The sequence below is a fragment of the Leptosomus discolor genome, chromosome 4, assembly GCF_034619465.1.
Source record: "Leptosomus discolor isolate bLepDis1 chromosome 4, bLepDis1.hap2, whole genome shotgun sequence".
NCBI classification, from domain to species: Eukaryota; Metazoa; Chordata; class Aves; order Leptosomiformes; family Leptosomidae; genus Leptosomus; species Leptosomus discolor.
The window spans coordinates 54,002,165-54,025,771 of record NC_141394.1 but is presented as its reverse complement, the minus strand read 5'-3'; the positions used below and the strand labels follow the sequence as shown (position 1 = coordinate 54,025,771).

General features: G+C 36.9%; 1 protein-coding gene across 10 annotated transcripts in view; it reads left to right on the top strand.

The window, feature by feature from the left end:
• The window catches only part of DCUN1D4 (defective in cullin neddylation 1 domain containing 4), a 56,862-nt gene that overhangs the window by 8,610 nt on the left and 24,645 nt on the right, over positions 1–23,607 (top strand). For 5 of the 10 annotated variants that reach the window (XM_086464626.1, XM_086464625.1, XM_086464634.1 and 2 more), the window contains exons 2-6: positions 1,316–1,386; positions 2,230–2,269; positions 9,753–9,867; positions 19,558–19,649; positions 22,066–22,136. In XM_086464626.1, coding sequence (XP_086320752.1) covers positions 1,316–1,386; positions 2,230–2,269; positions 9,753–9,867; positions 19,558–19,649; positions 22,066–22,136 — 389 coding nt within the window. Of the gene's footprint in view, positions 1–1,315; positions 1,387–2,229; positions 2,270–5,497; positions 6,254–8,427; positions 8,458–8,853; positions 8,891–9,752; positions 9,868–19,557; positions 19,650–22,065; positions 22,137–23,607 lie in introns of those variants that run through there. The other 5 variants (XM_086464628.1, XM_086464630.1, XM_086464632.1 and 2 more) reach the window with 4 other exon arrangements.

Genomic DNA, 23,607 nt, shown 5'->3' with positions numbered 1-23,607 from the left:
AGCAGGCAGTTCATTCAGATCCGCTTTTTAACTTCGTAGCAGTGTGGTTCACTGACTTGGGGATCTGATACTTAATGGTAACTTTTGTTTATGCTTAGGTTCTAGGTCGTCTCGTGTGTATTCTGAGAACATTCATTTGAAACGCTAGGGATGGAAGTGTGGGAGATAAGTTTTTTGACCTTACTTGCATCTTATATCAGCTACTAGGCAAAGCCAAATTAAATGTCTCAAGGTAGAAATGCTTTAATGCGTTAATTGGACGGTTAATCTATAAAGCATGTACAGCTTTTCACATATGGAACAATTTTGCTTGAAATGCTCTGCTTCTCATATAGTACATGTCTATTTAATTAGAGTGTTCTTGTGTACGAGTTCTAGTGAGGTAGCTGCTTTACTTTTCGTTTAAATGGAAATCTTGTGTAGTATTTGGCTGTCTGATCCCTGTCAGCTGCTCTGTGTCCAGCTTCTGAGATTCTTGTTGGTTTGTATGCTCTCTGGCTGGATCACAGTTGATCTTTTTTGTAAATTTATTATTTTCAAATTTTGTCCTTGACATATTTTTAGCAAAAGTGGGGGATTTAAAAGAACAGAGGAAAATTAGTTTGCCACTTTCTTGCAACTGAAGCAAACTTCAAGTGTTGGTTTGTTGTTTTTTTTTTTTGAGCATGAAAGCGAAGTTAACATTTATGCTATAGCTTCTTTCATGAAGCGTCAGAATATTTTAATTTTGGTCTTACTGGCTCTGGTCTTAACAGCTGCTCTATCGTGACCTTTGGTTCGTTATACAAAAGTCATGTTTCAACTGTGTATTCCAGTCACTTAGTTTTACAAGGAAATTAGTATGAAGACAAGTACCTGTGTATTAATAAAATTATCTTTAAAAAACCCTAGCATGTTTAGTAATGATTTTGGAATGTTACATGGTTCTTAAATTGGTTTCAGAATAGATGGAACAGAAGGACTGGGTAGCGTGGAAATTATAATGATTCCAAATTTAAAGGAAACATTGTAAATATTATTATTTTAAAAAATTTTTAATATAATTTTGTATTTAGCTATAGTTAGCTATAGTTCTATTTTGCTGTCATCCATACCTTAAGAAAAATGCATACGTAGGACATCTTTTGCAAATTCCACTTACTGGTTCAACTCACTGTTGAAAATACTGATGCTGAAAAAGTGTTGAGATGGCTTTTATTTTATAGTTGTGTGATGATTTTATTAAATGACCAGAATGTATGAAGATCTCGGTTGCTACAGCTGTAAACCAGAGAGTTTAAAAGTCTAAAACGTTTTTTTTTCCCCCCTCCTCTAGATTTTCAACTGAATTCTCACCTATCAACACTGGCAAATATTCACAAGATTTACCACACCCTCAATAGGCTGGTAATGACTTGCCATTTTCTCTCAGCAGAACAGCTAGGGCTTTAGTCCAGAATGTTTTGTGATTGAAATAATTTAAAAAAATATAACTGCCTTTTTTTGTGAGGCTTTTGGTTTTGAGTCCGTTATGAGATAAGCGGTATTAGTAGAAGGTGAAGGATTATGCTCTGGGGGTCCCAGTGGAGTTTGAGCACTGTTTACTGCAACATTGGATTTAGATGTTGTCTCCATAGAAGAACCTTTAGTACATATATCAAACAATGGTGATCATCATCATTATCCAATTTCTTAGAGTTCTTGTGTACAGCCACACAAAGAGTGAAACAAGATTTTTTCTGAAATCTGTCCCTGCTTCTTTGCTGTGCATTTACATTTGTTTTATTACAATCATAGCTGGAAAATGTCGATACGGCTACTGTTTGTAGCCTGCAAATTTGGTGGAAAGACACTTGTTTCCAAGATTTCGGTTTGGTTATAATCAGTTTTCTTTAGAATTTGTGTTTATCCTTAAGCAAAGCCATTTCTCTGGCAAATGGTAAATTCAGTCTTTCTAATGCTGTATTTATTAATAGAATTCAGTACAACAGTGCAAAATTCCCCATCCAATGGATAGTTAGTTTAGTATGTTTTTGATTTAAAAAAATGAAAAATATTTTTCAAGTTACTTAAAGCTTATCCTTGAACTTTTTAGATAAATATGAACTGAAAACACAGAGGCTCTGCAGTCTAAGCTAGATGTTCCTTAAGTAATTAAGATGAATATTAATATCAAATAAAGGTTAAAACCATTACTGATCAGTGAAGATCACAGTCTTGTTTAACTGTATCATTCCTACTCTCTTGCAGAATCTGACAGAGGACGTTGGTCAAGACGATCACCAGACAGGTATTTAATAGGGATTTAGTTGAAATAGACTGAAACAATTTTAACACGCTTCATGAAAGAAGTGTCTCTAACATCATTGAAAGTTATATTTCAGAAATCTGAAGGAGTTTTAGAAAACAAGTGCCAGGATTTTTTGAAATTTTCTTCAAAACATATGTTGGTGCTCTTAATTTATCCAGTTGTGGAGGACTCACACAGATTTCAGCAGTATCTGTCATTTTACTATTCCTTAGTGTAAGTACTTTAGAAGGCTTAATGAAAAATTTCTCTCACTCTTCGGCCTCAACCCATTAGACTAGCAGAATATCCATGTTCTTACAGTGTTTTGACTCTTGAAAGAGCATTGGTGAGAACAGAACAGAAGCAAGACCTCTTGTAGCTATTGTGATGCCTGTGACCGAGTTTAAATGCTGTGCTCCAAACTACCCAGCTTTTTTCTTGAGCGGTTTTGGTGCGGGTTGTTCCTGTTTCTCGTGCAGATTTTCAGTCAGAGTCTAAGGGCTATTTATTAGTCCAAATCTGTTTTCTGTTCAATAAAATGTCATCACTTTTTGAGGCCTTCATCTCAGGTGCCTGGGACTAGCTTGCTGCCATTGTTGATTCATCAGCATTTGTGCTTTGTGACTTGGTATCTTGCAACGTCTGTTACCTCCTTTTGCGCTTGTTACTTATGAGCTGGCATCCTCCTTGATTTTCTTTCTTCCTTCCTGTCTGCATTTAGGCATGGTACCTAAGGAGGAAGGAAAATAACTTACTGGCTTCAAGCCCTGATCCCTCAGCAGAACTGTTTTTTAAACTGACCGTATCTGTCCTACCATCTGTCTCAAAGTTTTTGTCTATCCTGAGGTGCTGGCTATGTTTGCTGATGTTACCTTGAGCGCTTAAGAAAGTGGAGAGAGCTGTCAGCTCCTCCTGGAGATTTCTGGGACACACTTATAAATCTAGCACACTCTTAGCCTGGAGCAATGAGAAGAGATGCATAGGACTGCATTGTTTAGAATCGGACAGAGCTCACTTAGGGCTTATGTACCCTCCTCCATACTGTGACTTTGTGGTTGAACTATCTTACCCTAGCCACAAAAGGCTTCTATCAAATATTTTCTTTCAGTGTAGGTAGTGATTTGATACTTGGAAGTGGGCTGATCATGTAAATGAAAAACCTCTGCAAAAGAGATTGAGGCAGGTAGTTCAAGACAGTCTGAAGTTTTATAGTCCATATGTTAGAACCGATGTCCTCTCCCATCTCACGATGGAGACTTGGAATTTTCCCCTTTGTGATCCAGGTGCTGAAACTAAACACAGATACATACTGATTTCAAGCATGAAAATATATTCCACATTCTTGGTTTACTTTTGGTCACAAAAAGCTGTTGTGAAGCATTGGGATAGTACCCTTCTGTCACTAATCAACCAGTAAGAGTAGGCATGCTTAAGGTATTTGGAATTTGACTTATCTCTTGCCTGGCACTTCTGTCATAAGGGTCGGTATAAGAAATTAGCATCAGAACTCTCATTATCCTTATTGGAAGGTATTTGAGCACGTTACTGGTTTTGATGAACTGCTTTATACTGACAGTCATGGTTATCTTATTACCTGCATTGTGTTGTTTGAATTTAGCTGTTTCAAAAGCTTAAACATGCCCATTGCATGAGGTTGGACACAAAATCCCAGTAAGGAATGTAATTTTTTACAATAGTTGTAAAAGAACCTTTCAAATGAGGAGCAAGGATGAAAGGAGAACCGAAAGTAGAGGTTGATAGTGGCAGACTCCTCATCCTCTGATTTCATTCCAGTCTTTCATTCCATTTCTTACGCTTCTGCCCTGTTTGCCTCCTTGTAGAAAAAGATGAAGCCCCAATGTTTGCATAACTTCCAGGGGAATTCAGCCAAAATGCATGCTTGCTTTTCCTCATATGAGGACAAATACACACACAAGGAGGAATTTTGGTCATTATGAATATAGTACAGTGAAGCCTCCTGTGTCCATTTTGTATGGGACTTGACATTTCTGAAACATTTTACTGGAGAGCCTTATGTAAATCTAAAAAGAATTATTTTTGCACGTTGTTTGATTTTGATGTGCCTAAATTTTTCTAACTTCTATTTTCCAGTATTACTGACTGTATAGTAAGAAGTGTCAGGACCTATTAAATTTGTTACACAATTTAGAGAACTGCATAGGTGCTGTGAATTTGAGATTCTATGTCCAGAGTTCATTTGAAAGCCATGTTAATAACTATGTCGCAAAAGATTCTTTGAGTATTGCCAAGCCCATCTAAAGGTTATTTTTTAGTTTTGAAATTTAAAAAAAAATTTTTTTTTTTCACTCTGTGTCTTCCGGAGCAAGCCTTGTACTTGAAGATTACTATTTGTTTTCTGACGTAATTGCCCTGGTTAATGTTACTACATTGTGGCCTCTGCTTTTGTAATGACTTTCTAAAAGCATATCTAAATTTGGTTGAGATTTCTAAAAGCTATTTAAAAACCCTGAGTGTTTCAATTTTAGGTTAATACTTATAATGAGCTTTTAATGCATATTACACTGATTTCAAAGCAGTTGTTTCTGAGCTAACAATAAATGTACTGGACGTTTAAATTACTTTAAGCAAATTGTATCTTTTCTAAGTATTAGCTAGATTTCTTTTCTGGAACCAGATCTTAAATACCTAAGAGCTAGAGGGTGGCAGTTTCAAAATTCCTTCTGTGTTTGGGGAGAGAAGATGGGCCTCACTTCAAAATTCCAGTCACCTATAATGACTTCTAAACACTCGTAAAATGTGTTAGCATTCAGTGTGCATACATATCTGAAAAATAAGGTAGGCGGTAAAGATGTCATGGGCCTTTGCCTTTTCAGCTGTTTGTACGGATAGGAAAAGCAGGCATTCAGATTCTATAAACAGTTTCTTTTTCTTCTAGCATGTATATGCATTAACTTGGAAAACCTCTCTCTAGAACTTGAAATAGTAGTTGTTTTTATGTCATAACTACAAATTTAGCAATTTGTTAATAGCTTAAAGTCATGATTAGGTTATTAAATTGTGACTTATTTACCTATCCAGACTAAAATGTCTTTAAAAGTAAAAGTATACTTCCTGTTGTCACCTGGCTTGTTTAAAAGAACGAGGTAATGTCTTAAACAAAAACAAGGCTTCGCTGCTGTTCTTGAAGCTTGCAGGGGGGAAAAAAGAACCCCTACTTTTGCCTCTACTAATTTTCTGTTGTTTTAGAAAAGAAAACCCTCTTGACTCCAAAGCAATTCTGTGGTGTGGAATTCAAGATAGAGAAGACGATTTTTCCTTTTACAACAAGATTGCAAGTTGTTTGATGTTTTGATGAGTATCTTAGTTTTCTCCTCCTGTATCTGAAAAATGATGATTGTTAACTGTGCTTGTGGTGGTGGTGTTGCATCATTAACCCAGCAGCTATATCTTTCCAATTGCTTCAGCATTGACAGTTTCTAATTAGTTTTCCTTTGAAACATCCCTCTACTTAAGCATCAGAAGAGCAGGATTATTCACAGGCATTATCTAGAGAGAAGGTGAAAATTATGTGTCTGTAAATCACTTCTGTAGGGACACAGCTTGTAGCATTCTTATTTATTGACCTCTGGTTTTTGTTTGTTCTGGTTTTGTTGCTATTCTAGGGGTGTACCTCCCTTGTGGTAATTATCTTGCATATTGTTTTAAATTTCTTAGGGTGAATTTTAGCTCTTGAGTTGATATTCCCTTTGGTAGCTTTGTCTCCTGCAAATTGTTTCCTGCAAATTTGGAAGTACTGAATAGAACGTTTGGCAAACAACATTTATACTCGGCAGGCTTTTGGCTGATGGTGGCCTATTCAGCAGCCATTTGGAGGCTCTACCTTGCAAATGCTAGCTTCAAGTGTCAAACAAACAGTGAGAACTAGGAGGGTTCTGCCAATCTTGAGTTGAGACCCAGGAGTAAGAAACTTTGAAGATAATTACATCAGAGAAACTGCACTCGGTAAGTAAAGTTCCTGTCAAACTTTGCATGAAGTCAGAAGGAGCTGCATGTTCATTTGCAGATGATCAGACCTTTGAGAAGTGAAATCAGTTGTGAAGGGCTAGACCTAGAAATTGTATTTAGAATTAGAAAGCTCTGTGTAAGAAAGGTTAATATTGATGCTACTTACTGAGCTATACTGTAAAATAGGAAATTGCAAGAATTTAAACAAAAATCCCAAAACCCTGATAGTTTTTAGCTTTAGATGGAAATAAAATAAATATTCTGCTGATTTTAATTTTCAGAGTTCGTTACAGGGAAGTTATAACTGCCCTTCAAATTTAGTATTCTGATTCTTCTAAGAAAAGAAACTTTTTAAAGTTACTTTAAAAGTAACATTCTTGTACTGTATTTTTTAGTAGTTTAGAAATCATTCAGCAGCTAAAATGTAGTGAAGACTTGGTCCAAACCTCAGTTATTAAGATCAGTTAAATCTCTGAAAGTATGTACAGTTTGTCCACCTGGCGTCTGTGTGTGTGTGTTTGTGCGTGAGGGGGGTGTACATGTGCATTTAATAGCCACTTACCAATTGCTGAGCTATCTCTTTTCTTCCCTTTTCTGTCAGTTTGAGAGCTGCAACTAGATACATTCAAACCAAGAAAGGGTACAATGACTCATATGAGTCACTGGAGAAATTGGGTTATGGTGAATGCTATTACCTGTTCAAGCCTTTAAAACAAGTTCAGCGATCTTCCTAAAAATGTCCTATTATTTAACGAGGAAAAGACTTCAAGCAGGAATTCTTGGGTTAAATTCTTTGGTTTGTGTGGGGTTGCAGATCTGACAAAAGGATTTTCCTGTTCTGTAACTGTTTTATTTTTACTTTATTTATTTATTTTATTTTCATCTTTTGCTACTCTTAACTTTTCAGAGGCCTTGCATATTCCTTTTCCCAATCAAATAACCAGTAAACTGGACAAATCCTTAAGGGGGGGTTGGTGGTTTTTCGTGCAGTTTACCAGCATCCAGTGCCTGTGGCCATCATAAAAATATATATATATTTTTAAATAGAAAGGTATTTTAAAACAATCAAATTGCTGTCAAAGGAATGAGATAGCTACAGGTTGTGCTCAAGTACATACATATTTTCCTAAACAAGGTGTTCATTAGCACACATTTTCATTTAAGTTTACTGTGTGTCTGAGTCTGTTGGCTGTCTTTAGCCATCTGTTAAGTTTTTCTGTCATCTTAAGTGTTTTTAGTTTGTGTAGGTTTTCAAAAAATACTTAGTGACAGAGTCTTTAGAAACTCGATCTAAAAAGCCGTAAAGCATCACACAGTTGATAACTTATGGGAATACAATTGTGCGGTATCATTAATTTACAGGCAGAATCAAATGGAACAAATGACATTTAGCAGGTCAGGTTCCTTAGTTTCTTTAATCCGGGTAGTAAAATGCATAAGGTGTACTGTGAGGTTTTTGATGGTCTCTAGCTTACCTGTTTCAAATATATCGGATAGTGGCGAGAGGAAGATAAATACTATTATTTGGCAGGGGGGTTGGACTAGGTGATCTCCAGAGGTCCCTTCCAACCCCTACCATTCTGTGATTCTGTGATTATTGTTAATTTGCTTTTGTAACGTATTCTGGACAGTGCTCCCAGAAGTATATTCTTCTGACATGGCCACTATGATTTTTTTTCATGTGATAGTAGTTTTATATATAGATTATAATGCTTGGAAGTTTTTTGATAACTAGTTAAATTATAATTTGAATTTACAGTACTCGTAAAACTTTCTTTCTAAAAGATAGTGTAGGTATGGCCATACTTTCCTGTGAGAATGCTTGGGTGGGGGAGCTTCAGGGTAAAAGAAAAAAAAAAAAGAGAAAAAGGAATATGTAGGAAGAATTTTTGAACTGGGAAGAGTATTTCTTGAACTAGAGAGATTAATTTTCTTCTTAATAGAAAGTAATATAAAGGTAAGACCAAAGAAGGCATACTAAGTGAAAAGCTTTATTAGTTGAAACCAAATTAGTCCATGTTGATGTAAAAACTCATTTGAACATCTTGCTTAATACTAGAAAAATCCGTACTTTCATATACATAATAGTTTCAGTGCATGTTTAAAATAAAGTACATGTAGCAAAGCCTGTGAGGCTGTGAGGTTCCTTACATGTGTTTCTCCTATAACAGGAGAGAGACTTTCAAAGATACGAAGAATAGGTAAGCAAAAGATTGCTGTTAGTATTTGTTGGGAATTGGGCCTCTGATTTCAGTCTGCTCCCTTGGTGTCAAAAAGTAGTTAAAGTTTTATTGCTTGCTTTTGTGCTGTGATTTAAAGTAAAAGATTTTGTGGGCATCTTAATAAGGTGTGGCTAAACTTGGATGCTGTTGAAGCTAAGAGAAGGTAGCTTAGGCATGCTGGAGTTCATATTTTCTTGCAAGTTTCTTTGGCATCGCTTTGTGTCTGGATTTTTATACCTCACCTCTCTCTCTCTTTCTTTTTAAAATTCTCTCTGTAACGCTTAGAGCTTTGATAGCTCTTTGAGCTGCTCTTAACACACCTTTCTCAGGTGTCCATGTGGTCTTCAGTATATGAAAGTAGGACAGAATTTTGCCTGGAGTGTTAGCCTGCTGTTTTCATGAGACAGCAAAGGTAATTTAACAAGTTGCTGTGGTCAAAAGGGCTGGTCCTGCACTCTTTCTTGTGCTAACGTACAGAAAGTTGTTACTTTTTTTTTTTTGATTGGGTTAATTATCTACAGGTTTGGTGAGCTGGATTGGCACACTGAAGAGTCACCAGAGACATAGGAGTATGTAGCTGAGAGAAGGGGAGGGAAAGATTGCCACTTGACTGACATCAGTGTCTTGAATTGGCTGTCTTCTACTTGGGGACCTTCAGTCTTTGAGAACTATCCAGTCCAAATGATGCAGCCAGCCACTTATTTTTTTCCTCTAGTGGTTGCTGAATGTCCTCCCTACCCCCCAGAAAAGAAAGCAAGCAAACAAAAAAAGCCAAAACCAAAGAACAAACAAACAAAACCTTTCCTACCCCTTGCTCTCTGTATCATTAAAAACTTGGGGCTTAAAAATAAAAAGGTTCTGTTTTCTAGAGGTAGGTGCTCTAGTTTTTGAGTCCCATCTGTATTTCAAAAAGTGACGAACAGCTCGTAGAAGTCCTGAATTGAATAAATGCCTAAAAATAAGAATGCCTTTTTGAGACTTTAAATACATTTTCAGGATAGTCTCAGTTCTGGCCTGTTGTTAGACTGAAGTAGCAGTAGCACTACTGTACATTTTGGTATAGTACTTTTGGCCTTAACTGAAATCTGGTCACAGAACACCATGTAAAAGTGAGATGGATTTTGCTATGGAAAGGAGAGCATTTCTTCTGTAATTTATAAATCCACTAACTTCCTCCCTTCCCTTCCGTTTGTAATATGCCTATTAGTGGACACAGTTTAACTGGTCTGCAACAGTTTCATTTCTTGTACTGGTGTTTTTAATTCCCTCTGTAGGAAGTCTCCGGTCTTGCAGTTCATCAGACTGCTTTAGTAAAGTGATGCCTCCAAGGAAAAAGAGGAGACCTGCAGCAGGAGATGATTTATCTGCTAAGAAAAGTAGACATGATGGGTATGTCATCTTACCATGAGCTAAGACTGGTGGAATATCTAAAGTTGAATAGCTGATATGATCGTGTTTTTAAATACTAATGGAAATGGTATTCAAATTTTCTTAGTTTCTCAATGTGGAACCATAGCCTATGATTGAACTGTGGGATATTGCTAAGGACATCTAGGTTCAGCTTGCGTCTCACCTTTTTCTAGTTGTACAAGAAGCTTGTAGGGAACTTCTCCTTGCTGTAGTTTGCCAGCTATCAAAATAGACATACTTGTTTGTTCAAAAACAACTTCTAAGAGCTACAGTAATATCTTCCTGTATATATGCATAAGATCTTGACTGAGCATTCTCACTCTACAGCCTGTCAGAAAAGTGAATGTAGTTGTAGCCCACTCAGCTCTTACTTGAAGTCATGTGAGTCTCTGCCTGCATGTTGTGATTTGTGGTCATCGTGTAAGGGAAGGATGAAGATTGCCGGGGGAAGGTGACAGCCAGTGGTGACTGAGGCAGTGCTGCTCAGCTTCGCTCTGGGCAACAGAAGTGCAAGTGGGTGATAACTGTGTGCACGAGCAGTGTATGCTTTTGGCATAGGCGTTGCATAGCTGAGACTTCTCCAAGTGTTGCGTTTTTCAGTATATGTATGTTCAGTCAGCCTCAGTCAGTCATTCAGAAGCCATCAAATGTGATCCTTGTGTGCAAGGTAATTGCTATTTATGTGCACTAAATTCAGAACTTGTGGGAGTTCAGGACTGTACACTCCTGCATAATTCAACATCAGGACAGTCCTGCACGCAAAGTGATGTATACAGCCAGAAAGTTTGGTTACCACTGCGTCAGTCAGTAGAAATTGAGCTCTATTGCGTTCATGTATTACTGGTGACTCAGAAAACACATGCTTCCATAACAAGCATCCCCAGGAAGGTAAAAAGATGCATTTCTCTCCTAACTGTCAGCCTGAAATCATGCTGGGTACTTTCCTTTGTATTCTCTAGAATGAGTAAGAAAAATGCTTGTAGCCAAATTAAGCCTCTGGTTATGCCTCTATAACTCCATTGTGTTTAATAGGGTTGCACAACTGTAGCTGCACTGGAATTTATTAAATGATCTGTTGATGCAGAAGAAGAGATTTGAATTCTCCCTTTCATTGCTTTGCATATGTAACACTAGCAAGAACAAAAAGGCAGCACATGTTCTTAATTTTTTTGTTGCTTTTCAGAAATATTAAAATATAAAAGCTAAATAGTTGATAGAGAACACTACAGCTTATTCAAAGATATGCATACAATATGGAAGTGAAACGAGGACAGAATGTTTCTAGAATCTAAGTAGAGAGGTTCGTGGAATTTAACTTTACCTCTCTTTGCCCAGATGGTAAAACAAGACAACCCCATACCCCTAGCAAGTAAGAGATACTGATTTGTGTAATTCAAATGAGAAAATTACGAGAAACTGTTTTCTTACCAAATCAGTACTATATATGTAATAATTTTTAGAGCTTTTTGAAAGCATAATTTGAAGGATTTTTTTAATATATCTGCCTTTCAGTTCATAACTAATGGATCTAGTCTTCATTCCACTGCTTTGTAAGGCTTTATTAAAAGGAAGACCTCAGCCTGCTTTTAGAAGTGGTGGTGAAACTAGGTCTGCCAGTCATGGGCCACAAGGGAATATCCGTCTCTGATGTGGTTCCAATTTTTATCTGTTCCTTCTTAACTTTTAAAGGTTTTTTGGCTTTCTCTGCTTCCCAGTGTACAAGATTCTTTTGTTTTGGTCTTCAAGAAAACAGTTTGTATTTCAGCATGACTGGCAATATGAAATCATTTGCAGAATATTCAGCTCAGTCTTGTAGCTCTATTTTTCTTTCAAGGAAGGATTTCTTCAAATTTGACTTATGCCCCTCTAACCTTCTGTGAACAAGTTAGACAAAGAGCAAGCTGTCTTCTACTTCCATGCTCGGTTGTCAGGCAGAGCTCATGCCTGGCGTGTTTGGTCTTTGGAGGTCAGATATCTATCTCAGTTTGTCAAGCAAAAATCATTCTGAAATCAGGGACCTCTGTAGCAGTGTGCTGTAGCAGACCTAGTTATTTGCAAAGCCATTCCCTCTTACATTGTAGACAGAATGCTGTATGCAATAAAACCAGTATGGATAGTGCAATGGCAGTTTATGGAATAAGGTGCTTCTGAGCCCAGTTCTTTGCAATTGCTTCTGTTTTAGAGGCAGACTTCCTAGAAGCGGTGTAATAATAACTCAGGATAAGCCTACAAGAAACGTTGGCCTGTGTGGCTTCTGTATTAAGCAAAAAAGGAAGTCAGTATCTGTTCTTGAATGTCTACTTTCAATGCAAAAATATAACCTGTGCTCTCCAGAAGAGACTGTATTTCCTAACAGAGATGATTTGTCACTTCAAATACAGAGAGGTGGAAGCTTTGTATGTTTCTCTGTTACAGTGGCAAACTTATAGGGGCAACGTAAACAAACAAATTCAGTAATTGTGAGTCTCCTGTTTGCTTTCAGTGCGAAAATGTTAGGTATTGGTGTGAAGATTATCAAAGGAGTGTCATCATTAACAGCGTTATCACAGCTGAGGCCAAATATTGATGATTCCTCCTGGTTTGTCCATACAAAGGAAATTTATTTTTTTAATCCTTACATGGATATTTTTGTGGGTGATATCTTCAGTCTTTGCTATTTGCGATGTGTTCCTATAATCTCTTCAACTATGATAGTAATATTTTTTGAGATATGTATTCTTTACAGAAAGTTTATTTCAGCAGTGCTCTGAGCTGAAAGAGATGATGATTTCTAAAGGCTTTTAAACACATCTGATACCAGGGAGGTTGTAATAGCCTTCACCCTCAGTTCCAGGCTGTTAGGGATACAGCCTTGTCTTGGAAGGATTAGTGGAATAATTATACTGGCTGTTGAGGAAAAACATTTATAGGAACAAATCTAGGAGTTAGTGAAGTTGTTTGGAAATGCTGATCTCATGCATAGACTGATTATGGAAAACAAGATTCCAAACATGTTATTTAGCATCCTACCCTTGTTACATAAGAGCTTGAATTCTGTTAATTAAAGTTCATATCACCTTGAACCGTGAATGCAGTGTTTCAGTGGGAGGGAATTTTTATACCATAATGAAAAGAACTCAATGTATTAATTTCTGGATTTATCCTGTCTTAAAGAATAGCTGTTGGAAGTAAACAGTTTAGCACACACTCACCAGAACATAGCGACTTGAAGACTTGGTTTATATTTTCCTCTCAATATCACAGTCTTGACTTTATTCTACTTAAAACTCTCACAGTATAGGGTATTCTCAAACTAGAGTTGAAAATACATTTTCTGTACATTGCTCTTCATCACTGTGTTAAAGGTCTTGGGAAAGGTAAAGCAAGCTTCATGAAAAGACACTTGCTAGGTAAGAATGTAGTCCTCAGTGTGTAATTGTCTAATGCTGTGTATCTGTTACACAATCTCTAGCCAAATAGTGGCTTTTTCCTTAGGGAAAAATGAGCTGTATAACATAATGTCTTTTCTTCTTTCTGATAGTCTCATTTAAAAAATAATTCTACTTCTTATTCCAGAATCATGCTGAGGGCAAAAATCTTAGTGATGGATGTTTGGACCTTAGAAGGATGAAAACTAGGCATATTTATGTGCTTCCCTGAAAGTTATATTTTCAAGCAATTAGATCTAGAGTCTAATTGAATCCTGGATGTGTGTGTGTACCACATAAGGGCCTATTAAAATGAAAAATAGGTTTTCTTTATTGAGTAATAAGCTCCATACTCTATACTCGAAAAACAGAAGATTTGAAAACACAGTCAACACACTGTTATTAACATGGGAAGGTAAAATGGGAGTGGAAAACTTGGAAGTTCTCAAAACCTTAGTGCTGAGAGGTTGGTGGGGTTTTTTTGTTCTGTTGTCATTTACTAACTGGTTTGGTCCTGCCCTATGCAGACAGCCTGTGTTACCAACTGTCATAGATGTCTAAAACTTATTCCTTGAAGTAGAGACTTTCAAGTATGCACCAGTATAATTTTCCCTGTTTCTACACCTTTTCAGTGAACTTCGCTTGTTGGTTCTGAAGAAACTTAAACTGGACATGTATGCTGTTAATACATCCTGCTCCTTAACTAAGCCTGATGAAGTTCAGAACATTAATTAAAAAATTTAGAGGTGATTGTAAGTCTTTAAATAGAGAGAGAAAAGACACATTCATTCATAAAACCTACCAGTCAAGTAAATTTGGCCTGAGGGTTACTTTAGACAGTCCTTGTCATGCCTTGCAAATCGTAAACCATCTCGCTTTTCCGCCCCCCCCACTTCTTTCTGCTACAGTATTTGCGAAGCTGTTGCTAAAATCATAATTGTGAATGAATAGGTAAGGCTTTATAAAAATACTTTCATTGTGCTGCACTGATGAAAATTCTTAGCTAAAATTTGAAATTAATTAATTAGAATTAGTGGAAGCAGTAGGGGGCATCTTTGATCAAAAGTTTGCATCTTTCAAAATTAAATAATCTGAAAGCAATCAGTTTGAAGCTCAAACAAAATGAGGTAAAGGGTTTGAGTAAGATCTGCTTGCACAGAAGCAAAGCTACTGTTGGTAAGTTTCTTGATGTTTTCATTAGTAAACACTGACCATCTGAAAGGAGCAGGCTATAAATCTTCACGAGGGGTTAACTTTTGACTTACCATAATAAACTGTACCTTTTTTTTTTAATTTTTATTTTTTTTTCCCTTAAATGAGCTGTTACCACAATTAAGAGAATGTTTGTGTCACCTAAACTTCATGCTTTTGCTGATCTCAGTTTGAATATTCTGGATCCACACAGCCCAGAGTTGCTGCTGTGTTAGGTGGAGCTCTAACACATTCCAGTACAGTTGAAGCACGCTCAGAGCAGGAGTAGATACCCAAATTTGAAGACTGCAGTAGATTGAAGAGAATTACTGTGACCTTGTTCTTTTTGCTGGCAGCAACCATGTACTCTTACAATGACTTGCCTAGTCATCCCATAATAGCTGGATTGAATTTTCATGCTTTCGCTTTCCCACCAAATCAGTTATGAACGGAGGAAAATAGTCTGGAAAAGTTGTAGATGGTCATGTATTTAAAGAAACATGAAAAGCCTAGAACCTCAGGTTCTTTAGTTAGTTTGTTTACGTCTACCTTCCAATTATAAACTACATTGTCTCATATTTATTGCAGGTATATTACAGTTCCCTAGCTCATGCAGATATTTCAAAGTTAAGTTTAAAAATTGATGTTACAAGTCGACTATTGGGTCGTGATGGAGATGCAAGCATTTCTGAGAAAAGAACTTCAGTTAAATGTGGTTAAGTAGTTGATATCACTTTCATAAAATTTAGGCAGGTTAATCTCATGTTGCTTTTTCCCTACCCTGTCCCACATTCTTTCCTCACTCTAGTTGCTAAAATGGCTATTAGAAAGGTAGAATAAAAAAGCTAAATGCTCCTTAAGGGGATATTGGTTATAATAAAAAAAAAAATGGGTTTTGTCACTGTACTGACACTGACAGTGTCATGCTAAACTAATAAAACCTATTATTTTTTAAGCAAAGATTTTTCTGAGTCATTGTACCTGCATGCATGTCTCATCTGAATGACAAATATATACTTATTGCCCATAGTTACGGGCAGCATGTCAGGGTTCGGAAGTGGAAGGGTAATTCTGAACTCAAAAGCTCAGAGTTTGCTATTGTCCACCAGTGATAGGTATAGCAGGCATTCTGGGTAAAAGTTCTGCATGCACCCTTCTAGCTTTGATGATGGAGAAAACACCCTTTAGCAGTCCTGTTCCAGTGTCAGCATTCTCTTAACAGTGGTACAAATTCTGGTACCGAAAATACCAGGTATACTCATTGGCCCTTCCTTTATGGAAGGTGTCTGTAGGGTTTTAACTTCTCCCTGCCCCCCCCCCCCCTTTTTTTTTTTTTTTTCCTCCTCCAGGCTCTAAGCAGTATGTTCTTTCCCTTCTGGTGTGTGACTGAAACTCTGCAGGTTCCTCTTGCGGACCATCAACGCATAAGCAAATCACCAAACATGGTCAACATAATGGTTGTGCATCTGTTTGAAGATACTGGTGCTGGTCATCTTGAGGAATCTGTCAGTCATTGAGGACTTGCTGTTTGAAACTCGGATCTGTTCAGTAGATGTTTAGTGCTCCCAAAGTATTTAGAAATCTATCCTATGCACACTGTCAGTTTATATCTCTCTGTGTAGCAAGAGATGCTGTCCTTAGCACAAAGACAAGGCACATCATCTTGCAGTACGTAAAGAGAAATTCCAAAGATACAAGAAATATTTGAAGACACAAAATGGATGCCAGACATCTCTGGCAGTTTGTGTTTTTCTCCTCTGTACATATGGTTCTTGAGACAATCAAATTTTTATTAATGACAGTTCATAGGACACAGCCTTTGGAATCATTTTTACCCTTTGCTGCCGGGTTGGTATCACTGTGATAATTGAACTGAGTTGTCCTAGGCTGTAATCTCAGATACTTGTCTACTTACTTGTTTGTATCTCACTGCTCATCTTGCTTCTCCAAGCACTTCAGGGATGAGGAGTCTATTGCTAATAGATCTAGCTGGTTTGGCTAGACTGGAGGGGGGGAAACTCATTTGGTGTTTGGAGTAAGCAGGGAGAGAACAGGCTTCATCTTCATACATGAGAGATCACTATTACTGGGTCTGCAGTGGTGTTACTTGTTTCTGTTGTATTCCTTTTCAAGTGATCCTTGTCTTGGGCAATATGTGATCTGCTCTTAGTTCCTTTAGGTTGAGAGAAAGGCATCTGAGATTCATCTGGGCATTTTTGTTGCAAGCTTTTATAGTTCAGGCCCTGCATAGTCTCTTTTTGTTACAGATGTGATACGGTATCACCTGCAGTTTTAATGAATGTCTGGATAATTAACTTGTAGCGGAGACTGGGATAGCTCAAGATTACATCCTTTCTGATTTTATTTTCTGAGTTTGTGAAGTAATTTCTCTTGCCAGCGCAGGTTAGAAGATCTGTAATCAGTTCTGGTTTCTCAAAGATCAGACTCCAGTGGTCAGATATTGAGCTTTTTGAACAATGATACATTGGAGGCTAGAGTATTTTGCTTGGAGTTACTTGGCCATATGTTGGGCACATGGACTTACTAATGAATATTGTTGTTTCCTGTAGTTCCTAAACAATGGCCTCAGCCATAAGCACAGCGGATGACTTTCAGTCCTGTATCAGTCCTATGAAGACTTGCTATGTGTAGATGCAGTGAATGTATAAAAAGTGTTGGTGTTTTTCTGTTCTCATTCACCATTCCTTTTACAGACACTGCTGTCATTGGTGTCTTGGTTCAGGCTACAGCATTTAGCTCTGCCACTTGTAGATGCAGGAATCCTTTTTCTGAAATATATGTGGATGGCCTAGAGCTCTGTCAGTAAATTTGTTTCTTGAGGGTTCCTTCCCAAATCTACTGTTCACATACTGACAGCTAATGTGTTGATGAGTTACGAGAACAAGCAGGGTGAGGCACTTGGTTGTCATGCCTTTGTAAGAAAAAAAATATTGAGTCTTGTGATGAATGTCTGTCTTTTGGGACCCACATCAGCTTTGCACGTCCTAGGTCCCACCAGTGCTCTTAGAGACTTGTTGAATAAATAGAATAAAGATGTTGACTAGCTCCTGCTACAATTGGTTTTCAACTTGGTATTCCAGTTGGTGTTTGTCACGTTTGTTTGCTACGAAAAAGGGATGCTGAATAATTAGACTTTTGCCAAAGTGGCAGAATGCTTTCTTTCTTTGTCTCAAGACATTGTTTTAATTCCTCTGAATTCAGAATAGCCTAAGAAATATTGGGTAGGTTTTTGATAATCACAGTTCATTCTGCAACCTATGAATGTTATCAGACCTGCTTTTGGAAAAAAAAAATTTTCCAGCTCTGACTTACACCTTCTGGCTTAATCAATTACTTACTGGGCAGTGCTGTCAGCCTGTTCCTTTGCAACTGCAGTAAAGATTATACAAAGTAGGTATTTCAAGTAGAAAAAAGTGTTTTAAAAATGAAACAAAACCCAAACCCCACAAGTTGTGGGTGTATAAATAGAAGTGTTTGAGACATGTATGGCTGGCATTTTTCTGCAGTGTTTCACTTTGCAGATCAGTCTGTTTCAGTACAGTGTTAATTTTCTTTCCATCTTGAAATTTCTTAAGAGCCTCGTTTGTATTTGTCTTCCAATTAACAATTTATCATTTTGCTCTGACTAATATTACTTTTCTAATGGCTAGTTGCTTAAAAGGAACTATGACAATAAATATGAAGTAGTTCTTTGAATTGATGTCAGAATGATCTGTGTACCATTAACTTCTAGCTACAGTTCCTCATAGCTGATAGCCAAGCTAGGTATAAGATAGTGAGATCAGCGTACTCTAAGCTCATAAGTATAGACATCTTATACACGTCTTTCTAGAAGGACAAGATGGTGATGAAATAAACTCCAAATTAATTTCATCAAGTTGTTTCAGAATTCTCCTTGAACCAATTAGCCACTTTGTTGTCCTCCCCCACCAGGGCTTGACACTGTAAGAGGAAGGGGCGCGTGCTTGGAACACTTCAGAGCTGTTCTTGGCTGCCTCCTCTAGTCTAAGCCATTTATTGCTTGGCTCTTTTGAGCCTTTATGAGCTCAAGCTGCTGCAGAGTGGTGGAGATGATCAGAGAATGCATATGCAGCAGTGAACAACTACTGGGACTGCTGAGTCTCTTTCCTCTAACAGGCACAAACGATACTGTATCTGTTTCAGGGAAGTCTAAACTGGGTGGAGTAACTCATCAACCTCTGCTATCCCTTCTGTGCTTTAGGTGTTTCAGATACTAAATTCAGGAGGCTGGTAATTCGGTGTTGTTTCCTGAACGTGGTTAAAATTCCTTATAGTTCTTGTCGAAGGAGAGCATTACCTTGCTGGTCATCCCTGAGGGGAAGGGGTGCTATGGATCTAGCTTTTCAGATAACTCTTTAACCCATGATGAACAAAGTTCCTTGAGTTATTGTCAGTGAGGACCTGTAACCTGTTCTCTGTGGTTCTTTTGTGTTAACAGCTTGCAGGCTTTAGAATAATGTTTGGGTCATGGTTAGAATATGTTCAGAATAAAGTGTGGGTTGTGTCTATTTTGGCCTTTATGCCTTTTATAGGATTTTTTGAGGAGGCAAAAAGAGTGGGTGCAGTTCTCCTTAGTTAATAATTCAAAGTGCATGAAGTTATGCGTGTGCCCACAGATAGGACCTGTGTTGACTGCAGCATGCAATTACTCTGGGTTTAGACCCACAGCCAAGTTGCAGCCCATCAGTTCTTTGTGGTAATTAATGGTGTGCACAAGTCTTACATGAACTTACACAAAGCAGTTTGCAGTTGAATTTGTCCTAGTCCGTATTTGTTGTAAGGAAAGTTCATGTACATGGATAATGATTATGAATCAGTTGAAGTGTGGCAGACTGAGCAAACACAGTGTTTAGGGTCAGTGATTCTTACTCTGTTAAGCTGTGTCACAAGTAACTGGATATGAGGACAGAATGTTGGGTAAACTGGTTCATGAAAGGAAGAATGTTGCTGCTTACAGTGGCTGTTGACTAAAAGATTACTTTTTTAAAAATTGATGAATTAATTACTGTTTCTCTTTCTTTTTTTTAAGTATGTATAGAAAATATGATTCAACTAGAATAAAAGCAGAGGAAGAAGTCTTTTCAAGTAAGAGATGCTTAGAATGGTTCTATGAATACGCAGGTAAGGGTGAAATGCAAATTTCCTCCTAATGACAGTTTAATCTACATTGGAGTATAAAAATTGCATTAACGGAGCTTTTCCAAGACTGAACGTAGAGGCCTTTTGTGAAAGTCTTAAAGAAGTTTTTCTTATGTTCTGTGTAGCGTGAAGTCAAAGAGTTCAGGGGGCGATTTTGTCTTTGTCTCTATTCTATAAAAAGAATGCAGGTGCATAACTGAAAATATTTTGGAAGGTGTATACTTCACTGTTCAAATCTATAGTTAAAGCTGTACTTCTGTCCAAAATGTTATCACCTCTCTGGCTGTAGAAATTCTGTCATCTGCTGTGTTAGTGCTGAATAGTACAGAATTATACTTCAGGAGAAGTGTGTCTTTAATTGCAAAAAAAAAAAAAAAAAGGTGGTGGTGGGAGGTAGTAACATTAGTTTTGTTCCTGCTGAATCTGGTGCTTATGGTTTCAAGTGAATAAAATCAAGTATCCTGTACTAGTCTTGTCTTTATATAGTTTTCCATCACAAGGCATAGGGAAGGTAGACTGAATTATTTGTTCTTGCCCTTGTGTATGAGAACTTTCTTCAGGCATTACTTCTAGGATTGTTAATTATGATCTGCGGTCGCAAAAGATGATCCCTTAATAGTGAAGTTGGTCATTGTATTAATTTTTTTTTTTTTACACATGATTTTCTGAAGGGGAGAGCTTGAAGTATGGGGAAGAATGATCTCATGACTGTAAAGACCAAAAGGAAATGAAATAGGCGATTGACAAAATAAGGCCATCTTGCATTTTTGTGATACTGTATTGGATAACATTGCTCACAGCTTGTTCTGTTTTGTCTACTTCTTATGCATAATGAAGAGTGACTTCATTTGATGTAATAAATTTTTTTTTCTTCTAATAAAATTATATAAACTAAGTTAAATGCTTTGAGATCTCTCTTATCTGTGGCAATCTGTGCGAGGAGATTCAGACAAATTCAAGCCAAATCTAATCTGTCAGATTCTCTGCCTTTCTGACCAGCTTGATTTATTTTTTTACTCTAGCAACAGGGATAACTCATTTTTCTCAAGACTTTCATGGAAAGAAGGGATGAAAGGAAGGCTGTATGTGAAAGAACTTTTGGGTTTCCATTGGATGCATACACCAAGATAAAACAGAGAAAAGCGGAGAGTATGATTCTGTTTACAGTATTGAGTAACATTCTAAAAAATGAATTTTCAAAGAATAATCTCTTTTGTGTTCTTGCTTCATAAGTCTTCTTTATATATTCAGACAGTTGATGTGGCATTTGTGGTTTGTTTTTTTTTTTCCCTAGTGTGACTTTATATTGCGGAATGAGTCTTTTTAAAGCCTGTTGTGTACACTCAGGGAACTGTAAGAGGATGTCATGAGAAGATGGGAAAAGATATAATTAAACCTTGTTATTTCTAGAATAGTAGGTCACCTAATAATAAAACATAGATTGATCTTCCTTTTATAAAACCTCTTTTTCTTGCACATGTGATCTTTATATAGGATAAAATTAGGCATTTCAGCCTCTAATGTTTTTTTTTTTTTCCCAAATAAGCCCTCTTAAACATGAGTAAAATAATTCTGACAAAATAGTGCAAATACTTAAAATGTACTTTAAAAAAACAGAATTGCACAGTACAATTATTAATGCCTATGTAATTTTTTCAGTAGAGTGTTGTGGAAGTTACAAATATCTTGATTTAACAGCATGTTTTAATAGTAGTGCATTTTAATAGCATCTGTATTTTTTTTTCAAGTTGGCAAAGAAATAGCAGTAATTCATGTCTTCCTTCCCCCTGCAGTTACTAAAATTCAGATAATGTGTGGCCATGTTATAGCAGCATGAATAAACAGGAGCACAAGATTTTTGTTTTAGGCTCTTTTTTGTAGGTAGCATTATATAAAGATAGTATATGAGACAATAAGGAATGAGATTCTGGAAATGATAATGTGTTGTATCCTGTATAGCTATGCATCACATTTTTATGTGATATGATCTTATGATAACAGTAGAGATTCAAGCCAAGAAATTAGTTTCAGTAACCATGATCCACTCGTTTAATGTGGTAATATTACGTGGATGTTCTGCTAGTCTTAGGTGCATTCTTAAAGATCTTACTAATTTACTCTTCTAAGATAATCTCAGTAAGTGGGTAGAATGAAGCATATTGTCAGGAATCAAAAGTTGGTTTACAGTTTTTCTGTCTCTGTTTCCAAAGGTGAGATAAAGGTTTAAGTGTATTCCAGTCTGATAGTAAGTGTGGAAATACTTACTGCATGTCCAAACAAACCAACCAACCGCACCATATGGAAGTTCAGGATGTACTGCGTGATTGCATTTCTCTTGTGCTGTAAAGGTCAGACTGTTTTAATTTTCAGAGATAAGTAAAATGCATTTTGTTTGCAGGCACTGATGACATCGTAGGGCCAGAAGGTATGGAGAAATTTTGTGAAGACATTGGAGTTGAACCAGAAAATGTAAGCTCAAAGTCTGTTCAAAAAATGCTTAATCTGTTATGATAGACATGAGCCAGTCTTCTATCTCTTTTATTTTTCCATCAAGAATTTAAAAAACCTTGGGAGTTTAAAAAAAAATAATTAAAGAAATAGAAACCAGGGAGATTTATATACACGTTTGGAAACAGCTTGCATTTATTTTAAATGCCAAACTGTCAGCCTGTAAAAACTCAGTTTGTCTTGGTGCTAGCCCTTCTCTTTCGCTCGCTGCCCCCCCCCCCCCCCCCAAGAAAGAGATTAAAAAAAAAAATCAGAAAAAAAAAAACCCTGGTGTGTGTCTCTACTGAAACAATGGGACAGCATTGGAGAACTAATGTAGCGACTACGAAACTACAAAGTAAAGTTTTCTTTGGATTTTCTAGGAGAGAAAGGGACTTCAGATATTGTGAGAAATATTAACACTCTCATTATGCCATTTCAAAACACAAATAAGGAAAAAATAGTTACATGTATATATATTTTACTTGTATGTACATATAGAAGTAAATACAATTTAAGAAGAAATAGTTGTGCCTTTTACAGCCTTTTTCCTAGTGCCTAATTTTATCTCTTCAGAGGTATATGCAAGTCCTGTCTTTTGCAGGATTCATAAAGCATCATCACTGACTAAGTAAAAGGAGAATTGTGGTTTTGAAATATTTACTGGAAATACAAGATGTGATTTGCTAATTTTGGAGTTTATTAGTGTAACAAACCCTTGAGATTTATGCAGACATTTGGGTATGTAAGTAGGTACTCTGGTTTTGCATTAAAAAGGGTGTGGAGCAATGCATTAGCTAGTTAATGGCAGAGTTGTAAAGTTAAATCACTTGATTATTTTTTCCTTTTAGTCTGCAGGTCAGTTGTCCTGCAAGTTTTTCTTTGCATATATCAAAAATAGTTTCTTAAGTTCCTGAATAAGAGTAATCTTACAGTGTCAATTTATCTAAATTCTTTATTTCTTCAGTCTTCTGTGTGAGGTGTGAAAAGGACTCTTGTTTCCTTTTGGGCAAAACTGAAGTATTTTATCAGCTTCTGTTTTGATGTGTGTTAGTGTTAGTTCACCTAGCTTTGCTTAACATCTGGTGGAATTACACTGCATGTTCAGAACTGCAAAATTAGGTAGGCAGATGGTATCCTGGGTAGCTGGATTCAGATGGGATCATTATTAGCTTTAGAAGAATTGGATTTCACAGAGCTCAAGGATTGCAACTGATCTTCATCTAGATGAGAACTTAACAAATTTCAAGCGTAGCTTGTTATCAAATTGGTACTTAAATTTTGTAGTTGTTTTGGGAAACCTTTCTGTAGCCTTTGTACCGACTCATCTTCCTTATCGCACTGCTCACTAGATGACTGAGCGTGCTCCCTTGAAGTGAGGTGGCTACTGGTAACTTGGGTGGATGTTCACTCTGTAGCTTTGCACTGTCATCTTCTCTTTGTTTGCATTATG